Source organism: Macaca thibetana, chromosome 11 (genome assembly GCF_024542745.1).
Source record: "Macaca thibetana thibetana isolate TM-01 chromosome 11, ASM2454274v1, whole genome shotgun sequence".
Lineage (NCBI taxonomy): Eukaryota > Metazoa > Chordata > Mammalia > Primates > Cercopithecidae > Macaca > Macaca thibetana.
The window spans coordinates 5,654,073-5,681,146 of NC_065588.1; the positions used below are offsets into that span (position 1 = coordinate 5,654,073).

The 27,074-nt window shown below is 46.4% G+C and overlaps 1 protein-coding gene and 1 pseudogene across 1 annotated transcript in view; one reads left to right on the plus strand and one right to left on the minus strand.

Annotated features, from left to right (window-relative positions):
• Nucleotides 1-3,925: 3,925 nt before the first annotated feature.
• Nucleotides 3,926-27,074, minus strand: part of ANO2 (anoctamin 2) — a 363,519-nt gene continuing 340,370 nt past the window's right edge. The window contains exons 21-25 of the mRNA XM_050747557.1: nucleotides 19,422-19,574; nucleotides 19,012-19,064; nucleotides 16,898-17,079; nucleotides 6,833-6,938; nucleotides 3,926-4,844 (exon numbers count right to left, since the gene is read on the minus strand). Of these exons, the coding sequence (XP_050603514.1) occupies nucleotides 4,575-4,844; nucleotides 6,833-6,938; nucleotides 16,898-17,079; nucleotides 19,012-19,064; nucleotides 19,422-19,574 (764 nt within the window). The 3' untranslated portion in view covers nucleotides 3,926-4,574. The remainder of the gene's footprint in view (nucleotides 4,845-6,832; nucleotides 6,939-16,897; nucleotides 17,080-19,011; nucleotides 19,065-19,421; nucleotides 19,575-27,074) is intronic.
• Nucleotides 24,848-25,135, plus strand: LOC126930328 (dynein light chain roadblock-type 1-like; annotated as a pseudogene).

A 27,074-nucleotide genomic window follows, 5' to 3' on the forward strand; every position in this document is an offset into this window, starting at 1 on the left:
TAATTCCATCATCACAAGTGGGATATAATAGACCCTTTGGATCTGGAAGGGCTGTGAAGGAGAGCACGTGAAGGAAAGTCTCATCTCTTACTTTATGCTATTCTTTTTCACAAAGAGCACATAAAGAAAAGACCCTTAAGATTATTTATTTGAATCAACCATCAAGTTGATTCCATTTTTGTTTTCCATAAGAATGGTGAAACCACTCAGTGATAGACACTGTTTGTCAATAAACCCTTCATAATAACGTCTACCTGGGGCTGGTAGACATTTGTCTGTTAACTAAGTCTACAAGTTAATGTGTGTGGAGTGATTGCAATTAATTGTACATGAAAATGAGTGAATAGAAGAAAAGACTGATTGCAAATTAGCTCTTGGAGGTAAAAATTCAGGTAATTTAAACTTTTCAATTGACATTTTATTGCTTGCATTTTCTAAGCCTTCTTCAATGAGCATGGATCACTTTTATAATTAAACAAAATAAATGCTGTTACAAATCAATGAATGTTATGATACATATACCATAGGAACACAAACTGAAATATTAATTATTATTATTTCTAGAAAGGAGGAATTGGATAATGAACAATATCTTTTTCTTTCTTTAGTGTTTCAGATTTTTGCTCACAATTTTTTTTTTTTGCATGTCACAATGGAATAAAAATTTTTCATTATTTCCTTAAAGAGCTCAGGGAAGAAGGCTTTGTTGTTTGCTTTATTTTTAAATTAAAAGTGCACCTACCATGTCTTCACCCAGGTTAGCAAGTCCTTTGGAAAGTTCTCTTTACTTAGCCTAAGCCCTACTGCTGCTGGGGTAAAGCAAGCACATCTGGTGGTCTAGCTAGTAACATGAGTGCTGCTGAGACTTTGGGCCTGGGGAATGGGGGCAAATTATAAAATTCCTGTATTCCTTCTGGTGGAAGAGGGGAAGAAAGTTGAATCCCTCGCGAGTGAAAATCTCCCTCTGGTCTGTAATATAGTGAAGTACGTACTTGGTCTTCATCCTTGTTTCCTGACACGTAACTCCTAAAATCAGTGGAATCCCAAAGTGAAGTGTCATTTTGTATGCTAATGAGTTGATGGCTGGCAGACCCTGGGTAGCTTCAGGATGGAGCTGGTCACCAGAAAGATGGAGGCAGCATCAGAGGGTTAAGACTTTCAGCCCCACCCCTAACATCTGGAGAGGGGAAAGGGGCTGTAGGTTAAGTTGCTCAAGGATGGCCAATGATTTAACCAATCCTGCCTACTGATGAAGCTTCCAAAAAAAACAGAACGAACTGGGTTCCAGAACTGCCAGACAGCTGAACACTGGAGGTTCCTGGAGGTGGCAGCCAGAGAGCCTGTTCCCTCACTACCAATACCCTTACCTTGCTCTTCTTTTTCTTTTTGCACAGCAGTGATCACCTTCTGACCCACTGTGTATTAATAGTTTACTCTCACTGTTGGCTCTGCCTTTCTGACCCACACACAGAGCCTAAGCTCCTGAGGGCAGGAATCTGTGTTTTGTTGGGTGATACATCCAAAGCGCCTCACAGAGGCTGACACGTAGGGGTTCAGTACACACTTTGGATGAATCTATGCTTATTGGAATAAAAGGACGGATGAGATACATGAAGTGGAAAAAGATGAAAAGACAGCATATATACCATGAAAGGAAAATAAAAACTCAGGACCCCAGAGCAATCTGCCAGAAGGGAAAAACGAAGCTGAAAGCTGAGTCATGCAAGAAGCTGCCTTTCCTTTTGTTCCGAAGCAGAGAGCTACAGAGAAAAGGCTAGGCAGCCTCCTCTATGTTTACCCTATCTTACGGGAAATGCCGATTTACTGAGCACCAGAAAAACACATAATGGGCTGTCCTCCTACCTGCTCCTTTTCTCTTGTAACATGTGGATTCAGTAATGAGATCACACCCTCCCCTTTACCACCCCCAGCCCACTTTTTCCCCCTTTAAATATTGAAACCTTCAACATCATCTTCAGAAACAGGCACAGACCACAGACTTTCTGTGATCCCATGTTCTTTCCTTCTGGGAATGTCCTTCACCTTGGCAAAATAAACTTCCAAATTGATTGCGACTTGTCTCAAGATACTTTTCTGCTTTAAAATAGCATAACTGTGATTAAAAGAAATTAGATGTGTGTGTGCGGGGGGGGGGGGTGGGTGGATGAGAGTCTCCAAGACACAGTAAGTGCCAATGTCGATTATAGATTTGGGGATTATGGGTGATTTTATTTGCTTCATTGTTTGTTGGACTATCTGAATATTTCTTGGTATGCAAGCTTAACCTTTATGATGATACAAAAATGTTTCTTTCAATTTAAAAAAGAGGAAGAAAAACAGGCGGGTCCTGAACCAGCCATGAGCAGCCAAGGGGCCTGGAGATAGCACGATTGGAGCCAAGTGGGTGTCATGGCGGTGGAGGCAGCCCTTGACCTTGACCATGGACTGTCACTGCTTCCTGCAAATGTCAACGCCACCCACACTGGCAGTCATCCCTGGGGATTGCTTCCTTTGATAGGTCTGGAATCTCCATGTCATCAGTGCTCCTTGCAATAACATCTTCCTCCCACTGGTCACCGCACTCTCCCCAAATCAGGTAAAGCCTGTTGTCAAATGGTGCAATGTTCCATACTGCTGTAGTCTGAACCTCAGCTCAAGTGGTAAGTTTGCATATTAAGATGCGAGAGGCCGGATGCTGTGGCTCGCACCTGTAATCCCAGCACTTTGGGAGGCCAAGGCCGTCAGATCACCTGAGGTCGGGAGTTCAAGACCAGCCTGGCCAACATGGGGAAACCCAGTCTCTACTAAAAATACAGAATTAGCCAGGTCTGGTGGCACATGCCTGCAATCCCAGCTACTCGGGAGGCTGAGGCAGGAGAATCGCCTGAACCCGGGAGGCGAAGGTTGCGGTGAGCCGAGATCGCGCCATTGCACTCAAGCCTGGGCAACAAGATCGAAGCTCCCTCTCAAAAAAAAAAAAGTGAGGAAATTAAAACTGGTTGTGAGATTTCCTGTCCAGGAGTGGCCTGGAGCATGTTAGCCTACTGTTCTCACTAAGAGCTGCATCTACATCCTGTTATCCCCACAGAAGAAGAAGCCGCTTTCCTGAGTACGGGTTCGCAGTCAACGCAATTCTGCATGCTCCTAGGAGGGAACCAGAAATGTGATGGGCGGCACTGGTGACCAGCCAGCACCTACAGGCCCGCACATTGCCAGGTGTGCTGAAACAGCAGAACCATAGCCCTCATTTTTCCCCTGGAGTACCATCCCCGCTGCAGCTTTCACTCAGGCATTCAGTTGGACTCTAGCCAGGCTGACCTGCAAGGAACTAGGATGAAGCGATTGTGCACCAGATTTCTGGGCAGCAGGTGGGCCTGAGGTGTAGGAAAGGCAATGATGAGTGATGTCTGGCCCGTGCTTCCGACTTTGCATCATGTTCTCAGCATGGCGCTCTGGGAAGCTGCTACCTATTGATTATGTTAGTATTGCAAGATGTAACCTCTTCACCATCTGGGGTTTGTCATTAATTTGTATTTAGAATGGTAAACCCCTTACCTCCTGTGCCTTCACACTTCCTGTCTACTCGTCTTACCTAACATTTCTCCATAGCACTTATTACTATCCAAAACACTGTACATTTAGCTTACTGTCTGTCTTCCCCCAGGATGTAAGCTTCATGAGGCAGGGATTTTGTCTCTTTTATCTTCTGCTGTATTTCCAGTCTGAGAACAATGCCTGGCACACAGTAGAACCTCAATAAATACCAAAAGGAAAAGCAAGGAGAGGAGAGAAGAGGGGAGGGGAGAGTAGGGGAGGGGGAAGGAAGGAAGGAAGGAAGGAAGGAAGGAAGGAAGGAAGGAAGGAAGGAAGGAAGGAAGGAAGGAAGGAAACGGAGAGACAAGGCATCAAAGACAACAGATGCATCTTTATAAAGAACGTGTCCATTTATTTTATTATTTTAAATCTGAACTTTCGTAAAATGACAGTTACTTGCATTTAGCTCCAAATGTTTTTGTGATGTGAACTGGAGACAAGCCCAGGTTTGGACCTTTGCATCTTCCTATCAGGTCCAGCGGCTGCACCATTCAGCCCTGTAACTTAATTTGCATCTGCTGAGACTGTGGCAGCCCCATTGCAAGTGACTCAGTTTTCTGAGTCACTAGTGATAGTAGGTAGGAGATGCCGTGCTCCTGACTGCATTTCTCTTACAGCTGGTCAAAGTCAGAAATGATGGTGAAGTACAGGAGGGTGCCCCAGGGCATGTGGGAATGCTTGCAGTGCCTGAGAACTCTGCGGTGGAGAGACCCCAGTGGGGTTCCGATACCTCAAAAGGATGCAGCTTAAAAGAGGACCTAAAAGAAACTTAAGCTTGAAGTTTCTGAGAAGTAGCATCATTTCTCTTCCTTCCTACACCCATTCTCTCAGCCTCTTTCTTTCTACACATATTCCCTCTTTAAGACCCCATCAAGCCGGGCCCCTGCAGACAGACAGCACGCCGTGTGGGGGTAGGAACGCGCTTGCGTGCACGTGCGTGTCTCCACTGCCGTGCCCTCCTCTGCTGCAGGCTGAACTGCTCACACGTTGGTGTGCTGAGAACCTGACGACATCACGCTGCCCGGCTGGCTTTGGCCCGAAGGTGCTGAGCTGGCTGCCCGGCTCCTGCTTCGATCCCCACCTCCTGGGCTCCTCAAGGCCGGCTCATGCATCAGCTTGAGCTTCTCGTGCTCCTCTTTCAGGAAGAAGTCCACTAATAAGCTCTTCTCTTTCTTGATCTGGTCGCTGATGTCCGTGGGGATATCTGGAATCATCCAGTCCACGAGGACACTCAGGAACATCACGAGGTTCTGCGGAAAGCCAAGGAGAGAGGGGCCGAGTTGGAGAGGCCTGGCCCGGCGAGGTGGTGACCCTGGAGCAGAATGCCTCCATGTCAATCCTGGCTTTGCAACTTACCAGCCCAGTGATCGCAACCAATGAGCATAACTCTACCTTGGTGTCCTCACCCATAAAATGCAGTGGCAACAGTGCCTACCCTGGAGTGGCTGTCAGGATGAAATGGGTTAATACGTGTGGGGCATCTGCGGCAGTGCCTGGCACAGAGCAGGACTCCGTCAGTAGTAGCTACTGCTTCTTCCCTTCACCAGGACTTGTGCCCCCACACCATCCTCAGAGTGTTCCCATGTGTCCAGTTCTTGCTTCTTGGCCTCTAAGCCTCCAGGCCCTCCGTGCTTTAGAAAATGGAAAGTGGTTTTCTAGAAAGTGGCGACAAAGCCCAGTGGCTTCTCCTGGGCTGTCACTGTGCCACTTGCTCCTCTCCTCCCTCCATCTGGCTCTCTCTATCCTCTACACTAGAGACGGACTTGGGGTTTTCGCATTGACATCGGGCCTTCGCTGACCCGGTGCACTGCTGACATTGACCTTACACCGTTCTCAGTCACTGCAGCCACCCCGGCTAACCCTGCCTCGCTGGGAACCCCTGCGTCCAGCTTGCCTCGATCGGGTCTAGGCTTTGGCGCACACTTGCAGTGGTCTTCCTTCTGGCTGCTAAGCCACATCCCTTTGCTGGTGCACACGGTAGGCTAGGACTGCTTCTCCCTGGAGGATTTACTGTCTCAGTGAATGAATACATGACAGCAATGCGTGGCATGGCTCAATGAATGCATCTGATTCCCATCCAATTCCCCAAGCCACACTTCACCCAGCTTTACCCAACACACTCCTCCCATTGTGATACTCTTCTCTGGCTGCCAGTTACGCACTCACATGCCTTTTCCCCTCTGGGACTGTGACTGAGCCCTTGAACCCTACATGTTCTTAGGGGTTCAGGGGAAGACGCTGGGGACCAACTGCTGCTTCCAGAGGCTCCTGGGCATCCTGGGTGCTTGCGAGCTGCTTCACCAAGTCACACACTCTTCCTCTCAATTCATTCCTTCCGGCGTGAGTGGAATGTCACATGTGACATATGGGAAAGTGAGGAGACTCTGGGGTGTGAGGCAGCACGGGATGTCTGAGCGATCATTCAAACATATCGCCCCCATCTCTCCAGAGGAAGAATGGCTGTCTTCTTTAGGTGAAAGACTAGCCGATGGGCTTCTCCACTTTCTGTGCCAGGGTCTGGGGGCAGGATACTTTAGAGCCCCCCAGAGATCTGCCTTCAGGGAATACAAAAGCCTGAGGGAGCCAAAGAGAAAAGGATCTGGGCTCGTTCTTCAGCCCTGCTTGAAGACCGGGGGCACCCAGAGTGGGAATTGGGGGCCCTCGAGCTCAGAGAATCTCAGCGATGCAATTGGAGCTGTGGCTATTGTCCCAGATAGGAATCACTGGGCTCGAGTTTGCTATTCATTCAGGGATGGCTCGACGGCTCTGGGGGCCCTTCCCACCAGATGTCTCAGTGGCTGAAACAACACTAACAAAGGAGGGAGCCCAGAGTGCAAGCAGAAAGGTTCCAAACCTGAGTTCTTTCATGATTGCAGAGATGAGATGGGGCTGTTTGTCTGCCCCAGGCTGGGACTCTGGTTTCAATGGCCCCTTTCCTTTCTTAGCCTTAGGTTTAAACAGGAATCTATCTTCACCCTGCAACTTACTCCACATCTGTCTTGTAACCTTACACTGTGTTTTATTCTCTGTCTGCAAAGTCCACCCATTAAAGAAAGCCCTCTCAAGAGTCCTCCTGGCTCACCCAGGAAGGAAGCCCTCACTTCTGCCTGCCACACATGAAGCTTTCTTATGTCACAGAGTACCATGGGAACCTGGAGGTAGGTGCAAGAAATGAGTGCAGTATCCTTACCTCTGCAGCTCGGATTTGAATGGGCTGTTCCTTATCCCAACAACTCACCTGGAAGATGATGACAAAAGCCAGACGGGCGGACAGAATAAACCAGTACTGTTTGGAAAACTCATAAGGGTTCGGGGCCCAGGGCGGCTCTCGGTAATCCTTAAACCTGCCCAAAGAGAAATGTGGTGTTAAGATCGGGAGGGGATGGAGAACAGGGTGGTAATTCTCTGGGTGAAACCTCAAGGGCTGGCTAGAGCATCAGGCATGCATGCCCTTGGCGCTGACTTGGAAAATAGGGGGAAGTGGGCAAAATCTACGGCCTAACCAACAAATTTCCAAAAAGGACTGAAGTCCAAAAAAGCCAATGTCAGCCTAGAAATGTCCTAAAAAGATGTTTCTACGACTCTCTCCAATAGCTCCCAAAGCTTACTTTGGTGTCAGGCTTCAACTCCCAAAGGAGCCCAGGGCATCTGAGGGTAGTCCAGGCCAGTGGGTCCACCTGGGCCTCCCACTAGCCTGTGACCTCTGTGTGGGTAGGGGAGACCCAGACACCCTGCATGGTGCTCTGCAGCCAGGGGGCTCGGGGAAGAGGCAGACACCAGCAGGCAGTCTCGGGCTTCTTCCCCTTCCAGATGCTTCAGGACTACGGCCACCAGAGGGGCTGGCCTGGTTTCATGGCTGCATTGTGGAACCAGAAAGAAGGCTGATCCAGACCAAGCTGGAGGCTGAGTGAATTTGGGATGGGAGGGTCATGAAGCATCATAGTTGATCAGTCTTGTGTTTTGCTAATCATGTTCCTGATCTGTCTGCACGGTTTAAACAATAAAATGTTAACGCCTGACCTGAGCTCCTGCCTCTTTCTCAGACCCACAGAGAAGCCTTGGGTTTTCCCTCACCCTTGCCTTTTCACCCCCATTCCAGAATGATTCATGTGAAAACTAGCTCATTTCCTCAGACTCACATTTTTCTAAGCCTGGAATAATGGCAAGAGGCTGGTACCAGAACTATGACCCTTCCTGGAGCAGTTTTCTCCATGGAATTCAACAGCTCTTTGCTGCTCAATAAAAGCAAAGCAAGTCCTGGGCTACAGAAAGAGGTGGGTGGTGTCAGGCCACCAAGCAGTGACAGTGGCTGCCAAGGAAGGCAGGCAGGGACTCCGCCCAGGTCAGTCCCTGAGCAAAGGGCTTTTCTGGAAGGTTTCACATTTCATCTTCACTATAGCATCCTCAGGCAGGCATTGTTACCCCAGCATAACACAGGAGGAACCTGAGGCTTGGAGAAGTTGAAGTGTGTGGCCAAGGTCTCGTGACCAGTAAAGGCAGAGTCAGGGTAGGAATGTGAGTCTGGCTGAATCTGGGCTTTCTTTCCGTTATCATAGGGCACCTTACCAATGGCCACAATGTAGGGGCATTCAGAAGTAGGTGCTCTTTGGTCCTTCTCCTGCCATAAATGAATTAGCTGCTCTAAAAGGCCCACATAAAAGCCTGTTGGTTTTCCGTTGTCCAAAGAGATGAGAGAAGAAGAGAAGAGGAGGAAGAGGAAAAGAGATGCACATACAAAGATAGAAAAGGGTGCAATGATAAGAGTCAGCAACAGAAAGACACAACTGAGAAGTGGACACTGGGGACTTGACTAGGGTTTGCCAGGAGGCCAGGAGCTACCCTCTCCCTGCCCGACTCCCCCTCTCCCAACAGCTGATCACAGCTGCCGCACGTTTGGTTTGACATCCGGATGAAAAGCAAAGCTGACTGCAGCCCAGCAGAGCACCACAGGATTCATCATAACCACCCTCAGCTGAGGACAGAAACACGGCCAGCTCCAGATTATCCTTGCTGATGGGAGAGAGGGAGAGCGTGGCTAAGTGAATGAGAACATCTTGGGGTGGGAAAAACCTCAGACTCACCTATCCTCCTGTTGCCTCCAGACAGGACGCCATGGCAGCAGGCAATTTATCTCACTCTTCTAGAGACCTCCAGAGGAGGGTGACACACACACACGCACTCCTTACCATGGGGAAATCCTTCCCCAGGTTCAGCCCAGTCCCTACTGCTACAATCAAAGTCCATTTCTCTTGTTCTCTAGCTCCATCTCTGCAGGAACAGCTGCTCGCTGACCTCAGTATGCGAGCCACTGCTCACCCCTCTTTTTTCCAGTCTGAAAAGAATCCATAAATAATCTAATTCTGGTTCCACCTCTGCTATTAACTCACCCCAGCTTTTGGGAATGTCACTTTGTCCTCCCTCAGTGTCTAAAACATGTTTCGAGTCTAACAAGCATATCCATCTAATCGAGGATCTGCAGAAAGATTAACACAGAGATCTGTACAGAAAATAGCTCGAATGCAGACAGGCTAAGTGTGGTTCTGTTAGGAACTGATGGTAAAGCCATGCCACAGAAAAGAACAGTGAGCAATTTAATATTCATCTGCTCACATTTCTTTCCAAAGCTAACTTTATAAAAACTATGACCTACAGTGAGAAATACATTTTACACTCATGCACATACACAGACTGCAATAAAAACTACACAAAACATACTTTGCTGTGTGCAATGCACTAGTATTTTCCTATTCTACTCTATCTGATCCTAACCCACCCTATTCTTTAAAATGCCGATCATGACCCACTAAAGTGATTTCATAATTCACTAATGAACCATGACTCATAGTTTGAAAAACCTTGATTCTCCTAAGCCCCGACCACCAGGTAAATGACTCGCTGTTTACATTCCAATGTAAGTTCAGATTTCACAATTGTTTTTAAATTTTACCCTAAGAAGTCAGGCTTATCAAATGTTTCACTGAGTAACTCAGAAGACACTAATTAAACCAAGAGATAATTAGCTTTAAGAATAGAAGTGTTCACCAAAGAGAGTGGCTAATCAACCTAATTACTTCCACCACTGTGATGCTGAGTGTTTTGTTTCTAAACACAGTGCTTAGCACTGGCAACAGTTTGTGCTTTGGAGGCAGCAGGTGAGGGGTTGAAAGCCCCGACCAGCACTGTAGTTCTCTGTCCTCTTGCAAGTTACCTAACATTCTGATGCCCAGCTTTCTCAACTATAAAATGGGCCTGAACTTTCCACCACAGAGTTGTTCTGAAGACGGAGGGTCAACACCGAGTGCTCCGCACACTATCTGGCCCATCAGAGGACCCAATAAATAGCAGCTGTTCTTTCTCTTTTTACTGGAAGTTACTTATGGAATACACCTTTTCGGTTAAAAGACGACAGAGCATGTAGACCACGGCTTCCAGTTCCTCCTAGCTTTCCAGGAGGATTTTTGAGCATGCAAGCACTAAATGCTGTAAGTTTTAGTGCAAATCAGGAGTCAGCCAAGGGCACAGCTGCACAGGGCTTCTCTCAGGACCTCTGTCCAGGTAAATAGCATGAAACGGACAAGTGCTGGCTGGTGGGTGGAGGCCACAAGACAGCTCCACAACAGACCTGTTCCCATGGCTTGGGGGAGCTCGGGTCTCCCAAAGTCCCACTGAGTTCCCCAGCATTGGGTGAGCCCCTACATCTGGGCAGCCTCCTGCAGCTGCCAGCCGTGGCCCCCAAAGAGATGCAGAGTTTAATCCCCGGCATATTATTTTAGGGACATTCCTGGATCTCACCCTCACCCCTCCAGTCCTCCTTCATTTTCCTTGAGGCTTAACATAAAGTTTGAGAGTTCCCCTGAGTTTTCTAATAGGGAGAGACTTCCAATAATGAGACAGCTAGCCTGTCTAAAAAAAAAACCTAGTCTGCATCTGGATCAGCTATGCCACTTACTGAAGAGCCCGAGGAAGTCATTCCACATTTCCGAACCTAGGTCCCGGATCTACAGAGTGCAGCTCCCAAAATGTGTATCCCAGTGCTGAGCATACAGGAGCTGTCTCAATCTCAGCCAGGAGTGAATGAATAGATGTGCGTGCGTGCGTGTCTGTGTGTGCGTGTGTGCGTGTCTATGTGTGCGTGCGTGCGTGTCTGTGTGTGCGTATACCTTGCGTGTTAAAGGAAGACGCTGTGAGAATTAAATGACAATCTATGTGAATATGATTTCTGGAGCTTCTGCAGAAAATGAACACAAGTTTCTTCTGGGAGAGAACAGCTGGGATGGGAGCTGAGAAGTGACCCTTTTCTTCTCATATACATACATAATACGTGTCTATGGAATTACTTTTATAATTAAAAAGTTCAAAATGGTAAAAGATGAACGTAATTAATGGCAATGCACAGTTGATTCAAGTACATTTTTATATTAAGCTTTCCTGAGCAAAATTATAGTGTTAATTTCGACAGACTCATATATGAAACTGACACAGAAATCAACTTAATAGTTTAGCTTTAAAATTATGTTAATATTTTATCTAGATTGTTCCAACTTTGTGAAAAATCACATTGATTGAATTGAATTTGTACCTGACTTAAATAAGATTTCCATTAACTCAAAATATCTTTCATTGTAAAATGAAAACAATACCTTAAAAGTTCTACAAGTTAATACCATGTTAATGCATAGAAAAATGCCTAGAAAACATTCACCCATAAGTATAACCCTATTACTGTCGGAAGGATGCCTGGGTTGGGCAGGGGTTAGGGTGGAGGCAGAACAGAGGTGGAGTGGTTGCCTGTAATGTTTAGAATTTTTGTAGAACTAGATTAATAAATGACATGTCATTAAACCTGAAGTTTTTCGAAAAGAATCTTTGAAGATTTTTTTATTCCAAAGCCCCCATTTTTACAGATGAAAAAACTGAGGTACAGAGAGGAGAGAGACTCAGGGCTCAGATGTCCTCATCCTGTCCTCACTTGCAGGGTGACTCGTGACAGTGACATCTGCCACAACTCATCACAACACAAAGTCACTGTGGGCAGGGATGGTGCTGAAGTCAACGATCAGTAACAGCTTTTTAATGAGCTTTTGTGATGTAATAAATCAGCTAGTAAATGCATTTCTCAACTCCAAATAGCGGCGCGTAAAAAACATTTTAATAGCCCCAGTGGAAATTAATGTCATATTAATGTTGAACACAACTACATACAATATTTTCATACCATCTGAGCTACTTAAGACTGCCTTCTGGAACTGGCCCTTAACAAAGGAAAACAGTACAGGCAATTAGGAACTAATGAGTAGCATGTCAATCCAGTGGTTGATAAGAATCAGGAAAGACGACACCCAGAAAAGCTAACAGCCTCTGGTTTCAGTGGGGAGCAGAGGGGAGGCAGCCATGGGCTGGAAGGGAGCACCCTCTTCAAAGGCTTTTCTCAGGATATGAGGTGTGCAAGCCCTTAGGACCTGCAGGAAAACCTGGCAGGAGCCATCCACAGAAGCTGCTGCTGGAAGCTCAACAAACACCTCCAAGCAGACCCGTTGGGTGGACCATGCCCGGGTAGGCTCTTCAAGCTCTGAGACAAGATCTCTCTGCCCCGTTCCAGCTGAGCTGGGAAGTCAAGCCCACATTCGTCCTCCAGGATGTGGCGGCCCCTCGACCCTGTCAAATGGTTGCTAATCGTGCCTGCAGATTGATGTCACGGGACTGTTTACGGAGCAGCCCTGCCAGAGCAGTCAGATGACTGAGGCAAGCATCGCTCCAAAATGCTGGGAATGCATCTCAAACGGGCAGCCGGAGACTTGTCCTAACTTTTATTGCTATTTTTAAGATACCTCTATCCCTGGCGAGGCTGGGTTGGAGCCGCAGACCTCAGTTTTATTTGACCACATTTATCTCCAGAGGTCACTGAAAGCTAAGAATAAGAAGGGTCAACAAGTTCCCAACGTTATTTGCCAGAAAATCATGGCAAACCTCGTTTCCCACCACGGAAGCAGTTTTAACTGGCTCTAGGACTAGCTGAAGAGTTATCTCTGTTTCTCAAAATATTCCTCTATCACAGTCCCTTCTCCTCCTCCTCCCCTCTCTCTTTCTTTCTCTCTCTGTCTTCCATGTACATATAAATGTATATGGAATTATCTCAAGCATCTCAATTCCTGACTCAGAAAGACATCATAGAGGTTATGCCTCTGCTTTCTAAATCTCCAGAGAATTGAGTGACCCAGACAAGTTCACACAGCAGGCAGTGGACGGGACTCACATGAGGCAGAGATTTCCATCAACAACCCTTATCAATCTAGGAAACGTAGTCCCCAGAGCACGCCTCTTTGACATATTATGTCTAGATCACCTGCTGACCCTATTTTCTGAACATCTACCTACATTTCACAGTAGGGCATCTCTTTATGTTAAACGGAACCCTCAGTGTAACCCCATAGTCTTCACACTGTAGGCACAGACATAACACCAATAAAAAGCCTGATCTCATCACTGCCCTCTGAAACATCTGCAGTGGTACCCTGTGACCCTACGAGAGGCTCCACGCACCTCAACAGGACCAGCATCCTCTCCTTAACATGGAGTTTGTTTTTTCTTTCGGCCTCCTCTCTCATAGCTTACCCCTCTCACCTGAGCCTATCTCCCTGGAATACAGTATTCTCTCGGAACCTCCGTCACCACCTGACACAGCCCTTGCTGCCCCGTGGCCCACCACCCTCCCCACCCTGCTTACCAGCCAGGCTGATGTGGCCACATGAGTGGGGAGTTTCCACATGATCATCTCCATGGCCATTCTTCAGGTTTCATCTCCCTTGAAACATCCCCTCAACACTTAAGTCTGGGCTAGGTGCAGGGCCTCCCTCCTCAGGGATCCCTTAGCTCTCTGTTGTTATCCTATTGTCAATCATTAAAGCTCTATTTTAATTTTAATTCCTTGTTTGCTTACTTGCCTGCTCCATCTAGAGTTCTCGAGGGAGGCACTAGGTCTTGCTCCCTATTACATAACCAAGGCCAAGCCTTTAGTAGCGTCTCAAAAGTATTTGCCTAATGAATCTGTAATCCTCACTGGTACTGAGAGAGGGGAAGCAAAAATGACGGATGCTTCAAAGTCACTTCAGCTTGATCTTGCGATGATTTGTTTTCTGCAAATAAATTTTCTTGGCAGAAATACAGAATGAAAGTGCACTTGCTATGCATGTGCCCACTGATAATTCTGCCACTCAGTGTCAGACTTTTTTCTAAAACAGGCCACAACCAAGTCATGATCTTATCTACTTGCATGGGAATAATGGGGAGATGATTATCAGAGCCTCACAGCTGGCTGGAAAAATCCAGCGACTCGGAAGGCAGATACAAGAAAGCTCAATCTGATCCACACATAATCACAACACCTGGTGTCCTGGACATTGGTTGTTTTGGCTGAATAGCACCCATTTTCCTTATTTCTCACCACAGTTCCTGGCAATCATATGGAACTCAAAAACACAGTCAACATTGACTGCAGTGGAACTGGGAGGTGGGCAGAGACTGGATTTGGGCAGACTGGATTGAATAAAAACCTGCCTGAGATTAGACCTACCCTCAACTTTCCATAGGGACCATTTAAAATCCCTATTGGCCGGGCGCGGTGGCTCAAGCCTGTAATCCCAGCACTTTGGGAGGCCGAGGCGGGCGGATCACGAGGTCAGGAGATCGAGACCATCCTGGCTAACCCAGTGAAACCCCGTCTCTACTAAAAAATACAAAAAAAAAAAAAAACTAGCCGGGTGAGGTGGCGGGCGCCTGTAGTCCCAGCTGCTCGGGAGGCTGAGGCAGGAGAATGGCGTGAACCCGGGAGGCGGAGCTTGCAGTGAGCTGAGATCCGGCCACTGCACTCCAGCCTGGGCGACAGAGCGAGACTCCGTCTCAAAAAAAAAAAAAAATCCCTATTAATTTAAGCCAGATATATCTGAAAAGCATACTCACAGGTGTTAGTGGAAAATCTGATGGTCAAGGGCAAGATCAGAGACCCTTGTGCTCCGTGAGGACAAGTGCTTCCAGAGCAACTAAAGACACAGATGATGTGAGCCTGGCTTTTGCACACAAGTCACACTGGTGCTGCCTCTCACTGGAGATGGAGGTGGAGACCTGCGCTCTTAGATGTGAGTTTTAGACCCTGCCTAGAGAAGACCTAGATGCTACTGGAAAGGCCTTGAGCTGTTCCTGACCCACTGCACTGTGGAACTATGTCGTTGGGGTCTGCAGACCCAAGTCCAGCACCATGGACAGACAGTCTAGCGTGCGAACCATGCAGAGGGGCCCCCAGGCAGCGCATGGCCTGGCAGCAAATCTGCCTGCAATGTGATTTTAGTATAAGAGTCAGACTCTTTATAGGCCCAGATGTGAAAAATCCTGAAACATCTAGGCTAATATAAATGGACACTTATGAGTAAATTTCTTCATCCACTTTTGGGTCTGGTTCCTCTTTTTTTATCTTTTCTTGGTTGACTAGAGTGAAACCCTGAAGTTTTTGTTCCTGGAACCAGAACATCCTTCTATTTAAACCACAGATTAGTACAGTTGGTTAACTCAGTCACCCAGGTTGGGAAAACCAATTGGTGTTCTCTCGTTCATGGTCTCAGACCGCAAATCTGAACCTAAGAGGCTGTTTTACAAAAGGCTGGCCTTGGGCACCAGGGTCCCAGGTGGGAAAGCATGGCAGACATGCCCAGGGTCATCACCGCTGCAAACACAGCTGAAAACACTGCTTTCATATTTCATCAAATATTATTGAGGATGGTCTAAGAAAGCCCTATATTGGTCCCACAGTACCTTCTCCTTTGTTATTGGTGTAATTAATTATTCTGATTTATATATATGAGGTAGGATCTTGCATCAAGTGCTTTATTGGGACCATCTTTTAACCAGGGTACAAACAGGTTGAATAAATTATTCCCCTGTGCTCGTCTTCTCTGTATTTGCCCTTTTGGGTAAGTAATGGAGAGTTTTCCATTTTGGGGCTTCGGTGACCCCTGTGGTGATGGCCTTCAATCCGGACTCTAAGCTGGACGTCTCCAGAAGCCCAGCTTAGTGTGTCAAGGAGTTGGGTGAAAATGGCCCCTTGGATTTCTTAACATCGTTTTAAATGTAACATGATTGAAATCAAATTCATCATGTGTAGCATAAAAGTAGACTCTCTCAGCATCTTCCCTCTCCCTATCAATGTGACCACTTCCCAGTCCTCTGACTTCAGTCCAAACTGGAGATAATGCTAGCTCAGCCACTCTCCTATGTCTACTGTCACCAACTCTGCAACATTTCATGTGAAATAGCTCATCTTCTCCCCTCATCGTAATTCCTCCCACCACCCTGGTCTATGCCCAGCACGGTTCATGTCTAAATGATGCAGCAGCCCAGCTGCCCTCCCCGGGTCCTACCAACTCTAGCCCATTGTCCTCACTGAGACCAGATCAATTTCCCTAAACCTTCCCTTTATCCTATAATTCCACAACACTAAAAAAGTCCAGTGCCTTCCTATTGTATCACATTATAATGATGATGTCCCCACCTAGAATGCTTTTCTTTTCTGTCTTACAGCTCCTAGCAGCCCCTCCAGGGGGCCCACCCTTTCCATTCTAGTCCCTCAAGTAATCTCCCTCTCCTCTGAGCACCCACAATGCTCATGGTCCATACATAAGCTCAGCAAATAACCTACTATTTCCTATCTGTTCTGCTTATTTTCTTCTCGACCAGACCATAGCCCCCCTGATGGTGAGGACAAGGCTCTTTGTCTGCTGCATGTGTCTAGAAAAAGGCAGTCCATAAATATTTTTTGAGTCATCAAAATTGATTTATAACAACTGATTTATAACAATTGCAGAGAGAGAGCAGGAGACAGAGGGAAAGGAGAATGATGTACGGTTGTGTGTTGCTTAACGATGGGGATATGTTCTGAGACACGCATCTTTAGGTGACTTCGCAAACATCACAGAACGTGCTTATACAAATCTAGATGCTATGTAGCCTACAACACACCTAGGGTATAAGGGATAGCCTATTGCTCCCAGGCTACAAATTTGCACAGCATGTTACTGTACCGAATACTGTAGGCAGTCATACAGTGGTAAGTATTTGTGTACCTAAATCTATCTAAATACAAAAGATGTATGGTAAAACTGTGGTATTATAACCTTAGGGGACAATCGCCATATATGTGGTCTGTTGTCTAAAACATCGTCAGGTTGTGCAGGGTTGTAATTCTAGGTCATCCCCATAACTATCTAGATCTATTGCCTCTGGTCCTCTGTTGCCCTCCTCCTGAAGATTACTTTACCTGCAGAACTGAACCTCCTGGTCAAACTGTGAGTTTTCTGGCTGCGTCCCCTCCTTCAGCTGGCTGACGTTGAAAAAGGAGAGGGTGTGGTTGACAAAGCCGTGCAGAGTCCCATTGTGACTGTAGGAGTACTGGTACACCAGGCGGGGGATAAAGTCGGAGGTGATCGCAATGACAAAAGCCTGAGGGACAGAACCATAAGCACTGAGTAGCCAGGATTGATGCTAAAAAGGACTGTCCACTCTTAGACTGTCCATCTGAAGGAGCTGCTCTGACACAGAAGCTCATACAGCATGCGCAGGTCCCAGAGCTCATGCAGCTGAGTCACCTGCCATTTCCATCTTTGATGTGTACAAGTATAATAAGTCCACCAGACAGTGGCTGCCAAAAGAGCACAAGTCAACCACTGCAGCAAAGGATGCTAAGTCAGTTTGGACCATTTGGTGCTGGAAGGATTGAAACCACCTCTGAGATATCTAACATTGCTGTTGAGCAAGCCCAAACAGAGTGAACGCTTTCCTGAGAAAATTACCTATAGTGATGAGGGTACTACATAAGTGTAATGGGCAAGGAAATGGAATGCCCATGTACTTCTGCCCCTGAGTGGTACCAGAAATCCAGAAATACCAAGAATATGATTCCACAGTTTGCTTCATTTGATCATTATCTCTCAACACTTTTTTAGCAAGTCATGTAATAGAAGTTATTCTTATATCCATTTTACTTAAGAAAACGGAGACACAGCGGAGAAAGAAACAGGTCCTGCTAGATGGAGCCACACACACCCAACATAGTGTCTGGCATATCTAAGCGCTCTATAAATGTCCATGGAGCAAACCAAACGACAAATGAATGATTGCATATTTGAACACAGAGGTACCTTCTGCAAAGAAAGTCTTCAATCTTTCTGGCAGGTGTTTATATTGCATCCTGCACCAACAATTAAAGCCCTTTACCAAAATGTAGTTCAGATATTGTTTTCTAAATGTGTATGTGAATATGAATGGCCAGAACCATATTTGAGAAGGAATAACATCGTAATCACAGCTACAACTTACTGGGCCCTCGTTATATGTCCTTTCATCATGCCATTTAATGTCCCAAATGATCTTATTTGGTGGGTACTATTATTATCTCCTGTTTGACAGATAAGTAAACAAGGCTTAAAGAGGCCAGGGAAGTAAGACTGCATGTCATTTCGTACTGTAGATGCAAAGTGATTAACACTCGGGGCCTCTGTTCTAGCAGACACAACTTCAAAGTAGCAGACTGATCTGTTTTCCCAACTGCACCTTATTTCTAAGCCTCGAGATGTGCACTTCCTACATCACAACATTCAAAATGCAGTGGGCTGATTTTTTTCTGCCTCACCTCACACCTTCCAGCCATTTTATGTGATCTTAGTAGGAAATCAGGTCAAATCACTGTTCGCCTCCCCAGGGAAAAGGGCTGTGGCTTTCTTGGTGTGCACTGAGCTGGCTGATACATTCCTGGGAGGTGGGACAGGAGGCCCTTCCTGGCCACTGTCCATATAAGAACACAGCAGAAGAGGAGCTGGCTGGGGCCCAGCAGGATTTCCTCTGCAGTGTAGACACGTCTGGCAAGAGAGTTAAGGAAGTCACCATAGGTGGGAGCCTTCTTCTTCTATGTCCTATCTTAACCTACACAGTGCCAGAGTCCTTGGAGATAATTAAGACTTTGCACTGACAACCTGGAGGAACTGTAATTAGGGACTGCAGCCTGGGCAATGCTCCATGCATTGTTTAACTCAGGAGTAGAATAAGAAAGGAAAGAGATGAACAGATATGTAGAATTCTTTCCTCATCATTCTTGGCTCTGAGGAGAGATCTGATTTTGACTGTCAGGGCCAAGGTATGCATTCTGATGGATAATTACCTTTCTCCTTGTGAAATTAAAAATAAACCTACACAGCCTTAGCGACAGCACGATGAGTTACAAGGCATTTGTGAGCTGTTAACCAGAGTGCTGTCACCAATAAAGCTCCAAATGGAAAAGGCTGGGGAGGTGCAAGGGCTGGCTTCCCACTTTGAAGACCTCAGCTTCTCTGGAAGCCCTTCCCACAGAGCGAGTGCGTCATGAATGTAAGTACTCACATTGCTGATAACAGAGAACTTGCCAATTCCAGAGAGAATGTCAAACCAGATTCCTACAAGACAGAAAAGACAGCGTCTGGCTCACTCCTGCCCTCGGCCCAGTGATGACAAGGCTGAAGCTCCGGGTGATGTTTCGCAGGTGAACTACCGAGCAGCTTTGCTGGGCCCCCCAGAATGGGCTTGTCTGGAAAGGCTTAGGTAGCCCCCCTGTCTGGAAGCTCAGATCACAAGTGGGGGTGGATAATGTGGTCTCAGAAGGCGTCCCTGCACCTCAGGATACGAGGATGAGGGACCCAAAGGGAAGAGGGGCTTTCGCAGCCCTCTTGATTCCTGGTGTGGTGTGACTGTGTCCACAGGGAACAGAATGACAGAAGGATGGGCCTGGTGGGACCTCTAAGGAGGGCACATACCGATATCTTTGGTTCTTACAGCATCCGGCCGTCTCAGCTCCGTGACAAACTTCTTGGCGTCCAGCCGCACTTCAATGACATTGTTGAGGAGGGCGAACACAGGTGCCAGGGGAAAGGAGGCCACAAAGAGGGTGACGAAACCAAACTGGATGACTGCAAGAGAGAACAGCATGAGGGCTTCAGCAGGGACAAGCAGGACTCAGGTCCCTTCTGGCTCGCAGCTCTGGCCCCTTGTCCTTTCTTCCTTGGGTCTCTTTCCCATATGGGGTAATTTTTAGCCTCCCTTTTCCTCCTGTGCCACATACACGGTATTTCTTTCTAAGTACCTGCAGGCCTGTGGGTCAATGCCATCACTTGGGAGCAAAGCTCTGGATTAGGCATGGTGGGGAGATATGAGAAAAAAAAAATGTCTTCATTCCTCCCTTCACCCTTTACCGCCAGTCACTAATCCTACTGATCTAACTCAGGGGTTGGTAAACTTTTTTAGTAAAAGGCCAGATAGTAATAAACATTTTTGGATTTGCAGGCCATATGGTTTTGTTACAATGACTCAACTCTGCCATTATACAGTAAAAGCAGCTATAGACAGCACATCAACAAGTGGGCTTGGCTGAGTTCCAATAAAACTTGATTTACAAAAGCAATATATAAAGTGGCTAGATTTGGCCTACAGGTCACAGTTTGCCTACCCTTGATATAGCTTTAAAAACCACCTCCCAAATTTGGACTCCTCTTTCCATGTCTACAGTCACTGCCTTTGTTTATTCATCGGCCGGGCGCGGTGGCTCACGCCTGTAATCCCAGCACTTTGGGAGGCCGAGGCAGGCGGATCACGAGGTCAGGAGATCGAGACCATCCTGGCTAACACTGTGAAACCCCATCTCTACTAAAAAATTCAAAACAAAATTAGTCGGGCGTGGTGGCGGGTGCCTGTAGTCCCAGCTACTGGGGAGGCTGAGGCAGGAGAATGGTGTGAACCTGGGAGGCGGAGCTTGCAGTGAGCTGAGATCGCGCCACTGCACTCCAGCCTGGGTGACAGAGCGAGACTCCGTCTCAAAAAAAAAAAAAAAAAAGTTTATTCATCCATCATGCATTTATGGAGAGCTCACTAAATGTCAGGCCCCGAACCAAGTATTTAAGGAGGCAAAGGTCTGGTCTTGCAAGAAACTGGGTTTGAAAGGGGAGAGTTAAATGTAGGCAAACACATGCGACAAGGTTTTATGTGTTCCAAGAAAGAATAAAGAATGTACTAGTGATAGAGAAGACCCAAATGGAGGGGAACACACATCTGTTCAGGGCAGGGACTGAAGGGGGTCTCCATGCAGAGCCCCTGAGCACAGTCTGGAAAGATGGGCATGTAGTTTTCATGAGGATCAAGTCAGAGACCTTCTAAGCTGCGGAAGCTGCGGAAGCAAAAGCGTGGTGTGACAACCCATGCCCATCAGACAGCCGGAAACAGTCCAGCCCTACCTGGACCATTGCAACAGCCTCCTGATGGGGTTTCTTGTCACCAGTCTCCCAGAGTCTATCCAGCACACAGCCCCTGTCATCTGATTCTGTTATCTACCTGCTTATAAAAATTCCTGTTGGCTCCACTCTGTTCACTGAATATAATCCAAATTCCCTAGCACTGCATACAGGCGCTTTATAATCTGCCTCCAAGCTGCCTCCTTAGCTTCATCTCCCAGCATCTCCCCAGCAACGACCATGGTCCTGCCTTCTCACCCTCCTAACTGTCCCCTGCCACATGAGTTCCTTCCACTCATTTGTGCACAAGCATCCACTCTCCGGCTGGCAAGCTTCTGTGCATCCCTGAGATCACTCAGATGCCACCCCCTTGGTGAAGCCCAATCCTTCCTCCTCTGGTCCCCACCGCCCCGTGTTCAGGCCTCTGGTGCAGCCTTCACTGCGTGCTTCTGTGATTGACTTGCTCATATATCTTTACTTCCCACTGAGAAGGTAAGACCTCCATCCCCTCTAGGGGTTCAGTACATATTTGCTGATGGAAACACAACCCAGAGTCCAGGAAAGTTATAATGTTCTAGGACTCCCCTACATACTAAGGGCAAATTATTAAACTTTTCTGTGCTTCAGGTACTTCAACTATAAATTGAAGATAATAGTAATAACCACCCAGTAGGGTTTCCAGACGGGTAAATTATATACAAAATATGTACAATGTACATACAATGTACAATATGTACAATGTCAGATACATAATAACTGTTGAATAAATGGTATCTATTATGTGTAATTTTATTCTTATTGGAATAAATATCATGTACAGATGACTGCAATGTACTTATATGCTAAACAGACACAAACTTAAGGATTAAGCACTGAATGAGAGAGACTCAACTTCTAGACCTGGATATGCTTCTAACTAGAGGTATGACTTTGGCCAAGCCTGTTTGTTTCAATGGGCATCCGCAACCTCATTGATAAATTGAAGGGACCAGTTTATATTGCCTCCAAGTCTGATTTGCTGTGATGCTATGGTTCACATTGTCTTAGACAAGCTTCATGAGTCTAGAATATTCAAATAAAGCATGACAAAACATGACACGAATGGGAAAAAAGTTCCATTTCTACAGAGGCATAAGAGCAACCACAACAGAAGTTCCAGGAAAGGGAACAGGCAAGGAACTTTCCCCAGCCCAACTGCTTTTGGTTTGGCTGTTTGCTCAGCCCACAGCTGTGGGTCACTGCTCTGGCTGATTCAACCCTGTCCACTGCCATTGTCCTTGGTGCCCAGTAGGTTCCAGCAGGCCTTAGGAGGCTGGCAGGTGCTGATTGACAGCAAGACGCCTGCATCGAAAGACACATATTTGTCCAGGTTGGGACCTTAGAGTGATCACCTGACTAGCTGGCTGGCCAACAAGGATTGGAGGGTGGTGGAGAAATCCCCCAAAACAAGCTCTGGGAGCCCGTTCAAAATGCAGGCGCTCTCTCATCTTTTAAATAAGGCTTTGCTGAGGAATTCACGTTGGAGTCAGGAATGGGGATAAGGCCAGAGGGGGTGTGGGGATGAATGGAATTAACAAGAAAAGGAAAACAGATGTTAGACTAGCATTCTAAAACCTGTAAAATGCATGTCTGTGTTTAAGTGTATGGATGGATGTATATTTATGGAGTTATAAGTTGGTCTTCTTGATTCTAATGAGCTCAGTTCAGCAGGCATATGTTCTTATCATGAGTGACTTCCGCCAGCAGAACTGCGCAAACTCTCCAGAGCCTCCGCAAGGGTTTGGCAAGGAGACTGATGGGGAAGGAGAAGGGCAGTTTACTTCTGAGGGATTGCAAATGTACACAGCATGCCCTCACCACATTCGTGCACGTGGTACTCTGAAATCTAACTTCCTTCCAGGGTTATAGGGAAAATGGGACTCTCCACTTCCTCTTCTCTCTTCATATGAACTCCAGAGGCAGACATGAATGCTGTCTTCTACGGGTTCCCTGCTGGTTTGCTTCTTTACCTTCACAAACTCTCCACACATGGACTCTGTTGTCCCTCTTCTGTCAACACAAACATCTTCCAGTGCTGGCTCGATGCTCTCTAACAGCTCCTGTTCATTACCCCAGTCCCATAACAAAATGTCCCTCCTCCTTCCCCTCACCATTTAAGTCTCTATATTCAGCACTGGATGGCCTCAAGAGACTGGGCCCAGCAATGCTGGACCCGAAGTGACAAGATCCTCCTGTCCCCTCCTCTGGTGTTACTCCACGGTATCCTGGGCCAAGAATAGGCCCTCTCTGCAGACGTCCCATTGCTGCAGGTGCTGCTTGCTCAGACTGGGTAACCTGAGCATTGCCAGGATTCAACCCAAAGAGGCAGAAACAAATAGGAAGTTTTGTTCTATTTGGGGGAGAATAAAACATAAAACCATAACTCTCTAGCATGCAAATTCCAAATCCAAGATTTGCTCTTTTTAGTCAAAGGTCTAAAATGCTGTATCAGATGGAAGTCCTTCTGGGCTTACTTCAGAGGATACAATGATACCAGCTTTTGCCAACACCAAGATTTGTTTCTAAAAGCAGCAAGCCTCCATTAGGATAAGAGCAACACCGGAAATCCTCAGTGTGCTGCGTAATAGAAGCCAGCTCGGCCTGACCAGTAACAGATTAAACCAGGCCAAGCCAATTAGGGAGAAAACTTTGAGCTGATTTTCAACCAAATCTTTACAACGCCTGCTGTAAAATGCTCCAGTAATGCTGAGCTCAAAGGCTGGAAACTCCTCCATGCAAACCCCATTCGTTTTCTCCTCTCACCCTTCAGCAGCCAAGGATCTTCTAGAATAACCATCAGCCCTACACTGCCTGATGCTGGAGACATTTCCTATATCAGTGATTTTCTGAGTTTAGGTTAAAATAACAAGGAGGAGTGGGTTAAACTAACCAGAACAACATTCAGCAAGGAGGTTTCAGGACAATCTGTTTAGAGAACACAAACAGTATAGTAGATAAAATAGAATGGACTTGCCGGGATTGGTGGAGAAGATTTTGATGGAATACAATTCTGATTTTTCACTCATTTATTTAAAATTTTTCAGTGAACATATCCAGACCCATTTCCTCCCAACCCATATTCTGTGCTAAGGGCAAATATTTAGCAAGTATGTTGGAGATCAACTCCGCCTGCCTTCCAACCATTCCAAAATCATTTGTACTTCCCCAAACTCACCATGAATTCTACATTTCTGAGCCTTGGTACACGCCACTATTGTCTGTAATTTTCCTTCTTTCCTTGTCTGCTGAGTGGGATGCTATTCATCTCTCAGGCTCAACTCAAACTTCACCTTCTGTATGAAGACTCCTCTCCACCTCCATTTCCCACCAGCACACCCAGGTGGAACTGGGTGCCTTGGGCATCTCTCATCCTTACTCCCATAATGCCTTGCACGTGCCTCTCTGTTTATTTGACCTGCTCCCTAGATGGAAAGCTCCTTGAGACCAGGTGTCTTGTTTGATTCTTTTCCAAGTCCTCACTCACCATCTTTTGTGGTGCCTCTTACATAGCAGATGCTCAAAGAATATCTGTTTCATAAATCTGACCTTATTTTCACCAGTTGTGAAATACACACACACACACGGCCAAAAATGAAAGTGTGTGAACTGAAAGCATTGCACTTGATGATGGTGAAAAGAAAGGTAGACCTGAAGTATTAACACCTCTACATCGCAATTCTCATTGCTGCAATCTGCACGGAAGACTTTGAAGAAAGTTGTAGTAAAAACAGTTGGTTGGGAGAGTCCAATTCTAATGAAAATGATTATAGTTTTTTTTCCTTTTTTTTTTTAAAAAAAAAAACGCTTTCTATTGTTTAATAAAAGCAACACAGTCTACTTAAAGAAGATGAATACTGGGGGCTTAAGAATTCTCCTTTTTGAGTGTTGGCAATGCAGGACTACCGGATCGGTCGTAAATATCAGAGGCGGAGGAGACACTGAAGTGACTTCAAAGCCAGAGGGGAGTACAGAGAATCATCGTGGTGAACAGAGACGGCGTTCTCATCAAGAGCACCGCGGTCAACCTCACCACCACACAGTGTGCCAGCCTCATGCACAGCTTCATCCTGAAGGCACGGAGCACCGGGCGTGAAACTGACCCCCCGAACGATCTCAACTTCCTTTGAATTTGCTCCAAGAAAAATGAAATTACGGTTGCACCAGACAACCACTATTTCCTGATTGTGATTCAGAATCCAAATGAATAAGCCACTCTCTTGGCTCCCTGTGTCATTCCTCAGTTTAATTGCCCCCCCCAAGAATATTAATGTCGATCATGTCAACACACTGGCACGTGGCAGTTGCCTTAGAGCCCACTTGAACCAATCCCGTGACCATGCGTGGGCTGGCGGCTCTGCCTACCCCACGAAAGGAACCCTTGTGCTGCGCCAACCTTCCCCAGAGCTCTGGGAGGGCCCTTTCTCCTCACTGCCAGGTTTTGGAACAAGAGCTTGCAAGAAACTCACACCCAGCTTCCTTCTAACATTCAGTTCACTTTGTTGCCCTTGGAGAAGGATGTTTTCCTTTAATTAAAAATAAACGAAATGCTTAAAAAAAAAAAAAAAGAATCTTCCTTTTTGTGAGCCATTAATGAGCAATGCAAGGGAATCAGGGAAGGACACACTGGTATGAGTTTGTCTTCTCACTCAGGAGGCAGTAAGTGAAAGATGCCGCTAGAAACAGCCCATTAATATATACTCATGTAAGAGCACAGCAGGGGAAGGTCATCACTGCTTATTTCATCAGTCCGTATTTTCAGGCTGTGCCCGGGAATCCCCTTTTCCCAAGAGCAAGGGAAGTCAACTCTGCTTTGGGCTGACAACATCTGGCATAAAAAGAATTGCAAGTGTCGACTGAACACACAAATAGGAAAAGACAGTGAGAAGAAAAGGCATGAGCTATTATAGATCCTCAGCATGGGCCTCCATCGCTTAGAAAAATGGTGAAGCCTTGTAGAAACATAAGACAATTCTCAATGTCCATCACTCACCATCCACTCACTCATGCATTCATTCAGCAAGCATTTATTGAGCACGTTCCATATACTGGAGACCATGTGCACTGCTAAAACACAAGGATGAGCAGATTACTGTGGCATCCTTCCAAGGGCTCAGAGTATGCTGTGGGGAAGATGGACATGGAAACAATCCTTGACAGCCTCACGTGGCGAGAGCAAAATGCCAGCATTAACAGTGCTGTAGAACGCTGGGCAGAAGTAATCGACTCTCACCAGCAGACCCATGGAGGCTTTGCACCACTCGTCACTGGGTTCCACGTGAAGAACAGGTAGAAGGAGCACATGAAGATTTGCTATATGGTTGATAGTTAAGATCATTCCTGCAAATTCACTGATCCAAATTCACAAAAAAATACTTAGGAAATAAAGACAATACGTGGAATTCCCTTTCAGTCCCGCATGGAGTCACCTGGGGGTTTACACAATGGATCAGGACTGATTCAGAAAGCCTGGGAAGTCATAACAGGAAGGGACAGGCTTGAAGTCACAGCTTAGGTATTAAGAGTTTACCGCATGCAAGGCAATGCAATGCTGGGACAGACCAGCAAGGCACGTCTGGCTCCAAGTTTTCTTCATTTCTTTCTGTTTAAAGGAGACTCAGTCCCTGCTTTTTCTCCAGCCCCACATCAAAGCTAGGGAGACTTAAGTTGGCAAGATCCACTGATTCACTTCCTGGAGGACAGACTGGTGAACTTCCAGTAAATATTTACTGAAAGAACAAATGAATGATCTGGCTTTCTCACTCTTGTTTACATTATCCACCTGCAAGACGGGAGTGTGAAGGACAATTATTCATTCATCCTTCCTCCCGTCCCTCCATCCTCTCATTTGGACTGTGGTAATGTAGTGTGTGAGTTCGAAGGGCCATGAAACCAGTCATGACTGGAAAGAAGTTCCCCAGCAACACATCATTACTGAGGACCTTGTTTTGCTTTATTCTTTTTCCTCTACCTCTTCCCAAAAGGTCTGTGCAAAAGTGAACAAAATGAAAATAAAATTAGGCTTATAGGGTTTTAGAAAAAGGAAATAAGGAGCACAGAAAAGAGGACAAAACAAGTAAGCAAACTCGGGGAACCACAATGCTGCTATGTTTGAGCAGTAATGTTTACTCCGAGCTTCCTGGTTGTTAC